General features: G+C 38.6%; 1 protein-coding gene across 1 annotated transcript; it reads left to right on the top strand.

Moving 5' to 3' along the window:
- The first annotated feature begins 1,686 nt into the window (after positions 1-1,686).
- On the top strand, positions 1,687-2,483 carry LOC128582348 (translationally-controlled tumor protein). The gene has a single exon (XM_053586192.1). The coding sequence runs from the start codon at positions 1,743-1,745 to the stop codon at positions 2,259-2,261; it is 519 nt and encodes a 172-aa protein (XP_053442167.1). The 5' UTR covers positions 1,687-1,742; the 3' UTR covers positions 2,262-2,483.
- The last annotated feature ends 4,307 nt before the right edge of the window (positions 2,484-6,790 follow it).

Genomic DNA, 6,790 nt, shown 5'->3' with positions numbered 1-6,790 from the left:
TGTTCTCCCAGTCTGATTCTCATGGGCAATCCTACAAAGATGCTTCAGTGATAGTATAGTGCACAACCTTGGAACTTACAGAGAAGTGGCGGGACAATTAGGTATAAATTGTAACTCCATTTCTTACCAAGTGCATGGGTGTGAGAAAATTAACTTTTGCAGGAGAATTTCTATATGAAAATACAGTAAAATTTACCTCAGAATCTTTATTATATTATTTGTCACATAAATCATGTGCAGGCCTAGCATGGAAACATGGTGAAAGCTGAATCTAAGGAAGAGGTAAGATTGAAATTGCTGAGAGGAGCAACCTTGTGCACACATTGGCCTATTGAGAAGAAGATTTTTTTGTGGGTTCTTTGTTATGGGACGTGCAATTCACATGAAGAATATTTCCCAGACTTCCTTATGTTGTCTGTGTTTTTATGGAGTTTGGGGTTTTACCTCCATTATAGCATGGTTGTCCTGCATTGCAATAATATTTTTATGGGCCTCTGGTCCCCAAGTGGTTTTAAAGTTTTCTTTGTGAAGAGACTGTGTCATATTATTATTTTTAAAAAATTCTCAGAACTTAACACATGGTAGGTGCTTAATTATTGGATGAAGGCACGAATGTCAGATTTTTAAACAGCACTCTTTTTTTTTTTATTTTTGAGATCGTCTCACTCTGTTACTCTGGGTAGAGTGTTGGGATGTCATCATAGCTTGCAGCAATATCAAATTCTTGGGCTCAAGTGATCCTCTTGCCTCAGCCTGAGTAGCTGGGACTATAGATACCCATAACAGGGCTTATTTATTTTTTTTTTTATTGTTGGGGATTCATTGAGGGTACAATAAGCCAGGTTACACTGATTGCAATTGTCAGGTAAAGTCCCTCTTGCAATCATGTCTTGCCCCTATAAAGTGTGACACACACCAAGGCCCCAACCCCTCCCCCCGTCCCTCTTTCTGCTTCCCCACCCTCATAACCTTAATTGTCATTAATTGTCCTCATATCAAAATTGAGTACATAGGATTCATGCTTCTCCATTCTTGTGATGCTTTACTAAGAATAATGTCTTCCACTTCCATCCAGGTTAATAAGAAGGACTTAAAGTCTCCATTTTTTTTTTTTTTTTTTTATTGTTGGGGATTCATTGAGGGTACAATAAGCCAGTTACACCGATTGCAATTGTTAGGTAAAGTCCCTCTTGCAATCATGTCTTGCCCCCATAAAGTGTGACACACACTAAGGCCCCACCCCCCTCCCTCCGTCCCTCTTTCTGCTCCCCCCCATAACCTTAATTGTCATTAATTGTCCTCATATCAAGATTGAGTACATAGGATTCATGCTTCTTCATTCTTGTGATGCTTTACTAAGAATAATGTCTTCCACTTCCATCCAGGTTAATACGAAGGATGTAAAGTCTCCATTTTTTTTAATGGCTGAATAGTATTCCATGGTATACATATACCACAGCTTGTTAATCCATTCCTGGGTTGGTGGGCATTTAGGCTGTTTCCACATTTTGGCAATTGTAAATTGAGCTGCAATAAACAGTCTAGTACAAGTGTCCTTATGATAAAAGGATTTTTTTCCTTCTGGGTAGATGCCCAGTAATGGGATTGCAGGATCAAATGGGAGGTCTAGCTTTTCCGCCCGCTCCCCCCTCCCCCCGAGTGCCGCTCGGCTCCGCCGAGTTCACTCCGAGCTCAGGCCTCCTGCAAAACTAGTGCACCGCTGTCTCCCTTCAGCCGCCATCATGATTATCTACCGGGACCTCATCAGCCATGATGAGATGTTCTCCGACATTTACAAGATCCGAGAGATCGCAGACGGCCTATGCTTGGAGGTGGAGGGGAAGATGGTCAGTAGGACAGAGGGTAACATTGATGACTCGCTCATTGGTGGAAATGCTTCCGCTGAAGGACCTGAGGGCGAAGGTACCGAAAGCACAGTTATCACTGGTGTTGATATTGTCATGAACCATCACTTGCAGGAAACCAGCTTCACAAAAGAAGCCTACAAGAAGTACATCAAAGATTACATGAAGTCAATCAAAGGCAAACTTGAAGAACAGAGACCAGAAAGAGTAAAACCTTTTATGACAGGGGCTGCAGAACAAATCAAGCACATCCTGGCTAATTTCAAAAACTACCAGTTCTTTATTGGTGAAAACATGAATCCAGATGGCATGGTTGCTCTCCTGGACTACCGTGAGGATGGTGTGACCCCATATATGATTTTCTTTAAGGATGGTTTAGAAATGGAAAAATGTTAACAAATTTGGCGATTACTTTGGATCTATCAGCTGTCATCATAACTGGCTGCTGCTTGTCATCCACACAACACCAGGACTTAAGACAAATGGGACTGATATCATCTTGAGCTCTTCATTTATTTTGACCGTGATTTATTTGGAGTGGAGGCATTGTTTTTAAGGAAAAACATGTCATGTAGGTTGTTTAAAAATAAAATGCATTTAAACTCAAAAAAAAAAAAACAAAAAAAAAACAAATGGGAGGTCTAGCTTGAATGCTTTGAGGTTTCTCCATACTTCCTTCCAGAAAGGTTGTACTAGTTTGCAGTCCCACCAGCAGTGTAAAAGTGTTCCCTTCTCTCCACATCCATGCCAGCATCTGCAGTTTTGAGATTTTGTGATGTGGGCCATTCTCACCAGGGTTAGATGATATCTCAGGGTTATTTTGATTGGCATTTCTCTAATATATAGAGATGATGAACATTTTTTCATGTGTTTGTTAGCCATTCGTCTGTCATCTTTAGAGAAAGTTCTATTCATGTCTCTTGCCCATTGATATATGGGATTGTTGGCTTTTTTCATGTGGATTAATTTGAGTTCTCTATAGATCCTAGTTATCAAGCTTTTGTCTGATTGAAAATATGCAAATATCCTTTCCCATTGTGTAGGTTGTCTCTTTGCTTTGGTTATTGTCTCCTTAGCTGTACAGAAGCTTTTCAGTTTAATGAAGTCCCATTTGTTTATTTTTGTTGTTGTTGCAATTGCCATGGCATTCTTCTTCATGAAGTCTTTCCCCAGGCCAATATCTTCCAATGTTTTTCCTATGCTTTCTTTGAGGATTTTTATTGTTTCATGCCTTAAATTTAAGTCCTATATCCATCCTGAATCAATTTTTGTGAGTGGGGAAAGGTGTGGGTCCAGTTTCAGTCTTTTACATGTAGACATCCAGTTCGCCCAACACCATTTATTGAATAGGGAGTCTTTCCCCGAAGGTATGTTCTTGTTTGGTTTATCAAAGATTAGGTGGTTGTAAGATGTTAGTTTCATTTCTTGGTTTTCAATTCGATTCCAAGTGTCTATGTCTCTGTTTTTGTGCCAGTACCATGCTGTCTTGAGCATTAAAATCTGGTATGCTGATGCCCCCAGCTTTATTTTTGTTACAGAGAACTGCCTTAGCTATACGTGGTTTTGTGCAGTTCCATACAAAACGCAGAATCATTTTTTCCAAATCTTGAAACTACGATGTTGGTATTTTGATAGGAATGGCATTGAATAGGTAGATTGCTTTGGGAAGTATAGACATTTTAACAATGTTGATTCTTCCCATCCATGAGCATGGTATGTTCTTCCATTTGTTAATATCCTCTGCTATTTCCTTTCTGAGGAGTTCATAGTTTTCTTTATAGAGGTCCTTCACCTCCTTCGTTAGGTATATTCCTAGGTATTTCATTTTCTTTGAAACTATGGTGAAGGGAGTTGTGTCCTTAATTAGCTTCTCATCTTGACTGTTATTGGTGTACACAAAGGCTACTGACTTGTGGACATTGATTTTATATCCTGAAACATTACTATATTTTTTGATGACTTCTAGGAGTCTTGTGGTTGAGTCTTTGGGGTTCTCTAAGTATAAGATCATGTCGTCAGCAAAGAGGGAGAGTTTGACCTCCTCTGTTCCCATTTGGATTCCCTTTGTTTCCTTGTCTTGCCTAATTGTATTGGCTAGAACTTCCAGCACTATGTTGAATAGTAAAGGTGACAGAGGACAACCTTGTCTGGTTCCAGTTCTAAGAGGAAAAGCTTTGAGCTTTACTCCATTCAGTAAAATGTTGGCTGTGGGTTTGTCATAGATAGCTTCAATCAGTTTTAGAAATGTGCCACCTATGCCTATACTCTTCAGTGTTCTAATTAGAAAAGGATGCTGGATTTTATCAAATGCTTTTTCTGCATCTATTGAGAGGATCATGTGATCTTTATCTTTGCCTCTGTTAATATGGTGGATAACGTTTATGGACTTGTGTATGTTAAAGCAGCCTTGCATCCCTGGGATGAAGCCTACTTGATCATGATGAATAACTTTTTTGATGATAAGCTGTAATCTATTGGCTAGGATTTTGTTGAGAATTTTTCCATCTATATTCATGAGTGAGATTGGTCTGAAATTCTCCTTTTTGTTTGGGTCTTTTCCTGGTTTTGGTATCAGGGTGATGTTTGCTTCATAGAATGTGTTGCGGAGGATTCCTTCTTCCTCAATTTTTTGGAATAATTTCTGCAGTACAGGAATAAGCTCTTCCTTGAAGGTTTGATAGAATTCTGGAGTGAAGCCATCTATACCAGGGCATTTTTTGGTTGGAAGATTTTTTATTGTTTCTTTGATCTCAGTGCTTGAAATTGGTATGTTCAGGAGGTCTATTTCTTCCTGGCTGAGTCTAGGGAGAGGGTGTGATTCCAAATATTTATCCATTTCCTTCACATTGTCAAATTTCTGGGCATAGAGTTTCTGGTACTATTCAGAGATGATCTCTTGTATCTCTGTGGGATCAGTTGTTATTTCCCCTTTATCATTTCTGATTGAGGTTACTAGAGATTTTACTTTTCTATTCCTCGTTACTCTGGCCAATGGTTTATCTATTTTATTTATTTTTTCAAAAAACCAACTCCTTGTTTCATTAATTTTCTGAATGATTCTTTTGTTTTCAATTTCATTGATTTCTGATTTGATTTTGGATATTTCTTTTCTTCTGCTGAGTTTAGGCTTAGATTGTTCTTCTTTTTCCAATTCCAATCTCTTGTGAGATTGTTGATGTGCTCTCTTTCTGTTTTTCGAATGTAGGCATCTAAAGCGATGAATTTTCCTCTCAAAACTGCTTTTGCAGTATCCCACAGGTTTTGGTAGCTTGTGTCTTCATTGTTGTTATGTTCATGGAAGTTAATGATTTCCTGTTTTATTTCTTCCTGCACCCATCTGTTATTCAACAGAAGATTGTTTAATTTCATGCCTTTGGGTGGGGTCAAGCATTTTTGTTAGTGTGAGTTCCACCTTTAGTGCCTTATGGTCTGAGAAGATACAAGGTAAAATTTCAATTCTTTTGATTCTGTTGATATTTGTTTTGTGTCCCAGGATATGATCAATTCTGGAGAATGTTCCATGGGGTGATGAGAAGAATGCATATTCTTTATCTTTGGGGTGGAGTGTTCTATATGCATCTATCAAGCACAGTTGTTCTAGGGTCTCATTTAAATCTCTTATATCTTTGTTTAATTTCTGTTTAAAGGATCTGTCCAGCTCTGTAAGAGGAGTGTTAAAGTCCCCTGTTATTATGGTATTATCAGATACCATATTGCTCAGACTGAGTAAGGTCTGTTTCAAGAATCTGGGAGCATTTAAATTGGGTGCATAAATATTTAGAATCGAAATGTCTTATTGTTGTATTTTTCCCTTGACCAATACGAAGTGACCGTCTTTGTCTTTTTTGACTTTAGTTGCTTTAAATCCACATGTATCTGAAAATAGGATTGCAACTCCTCTTTTCTTCTGAATGCCATTTGCCTGAAAAATTGTCTTTCAACCCTTGACTCGGAGCTTTAATTTGTCTTTTGAAGCCAGGAGTGTTTCTTGCAGACAGCAAATGGATGGCTTGTGTTTTTTAATCCAGTCAGCCAATGTATGTCTCTTCAGTGGGGAATTCAAGCCATTAACATTTATTGAGATTATTGATAAGTGTAGTAGTATTCTATTCATCTTATTTTGTGAGAGTCCATTGCTTAGTTTTATCTTTTGCATCAGTTTGGAGGTTGGGTTCTGTCCTTTAATTTCTGAGTTCTTACTTTTCTGCTGATCCATTGTGGTGGTCAGTGTGCAGAACAGGTTGAAGTATTTCCTGTAGAGCTGGTCTTGTTGTGGTGAATTTCCTCAATGTTTGTATATCCATAAATGATTTGATTTCTCTGTCAATTTTCAAGCTTAGCTTAGCAGGGTACAGAATTCTGGGCTGGAAATTGTTCTGTTTAAGTAGATTAAAGGTAGATGACCATTGTCTTCTTGCTTGGAAAGTTTCATTAGAGAAGTCTGCAGTCACTCTGATGGATTTGCCCCTGTAGGTCAACTGGCGCTTACTCCTGGCAGCTTGCAGAATCTTTTCTTTTGTCTTGACTTTGGACAGGTTCATCACAATGTGTCTTGGAGAAGCTCAGTTAGAGCGAGGCGACCTGGGGTCCGATATCCCTCTGAAAGCAGTGTGTCAGAATCTTTGGTGATATATGGGAAATTTTCTTTTATAATATTCTCTAGTATGGCTTCCATTCCTCTGGGGCATTCTTCTTCCCCTTCTGGTATTCCTATAACTCTTATGTTGGAACGCTTCATAAAGTCCCATAATTCTGACAGTGAACGTTCTGCTTTCTCTCTCTTCTTTTCTGCCTCTTTTACTATCTGAGTTATCTCAAGAACTTTGTCTTCTACCTCTGAAATTCTTTCTTCTGCATGGTCTAACCTGTTGTTGATACTTTCCATTGCATCTTTAAGTTCCCTAATTGACTGTTTCAGTTCCTTC

The sequence above is a fragment of the Nycticebus coucang genome, chromosome 3 (genome assembly GCF_027406575.1).
Source record: "Nycticebus coucang isolate mNycCou1 chromosome 3, mNycCou1.pri, whole genome shotgun sequence".
NCBI lineage: Eukaryota > Metazoa > Chordata > Mammalia > Primates > Lorisidae > Nycticebus > Nycticebus coucang.
Note: the sequence above shows the minus strand (reverse complement) of the source record. Positions and strands in the feature narration are given on the sequence as shown.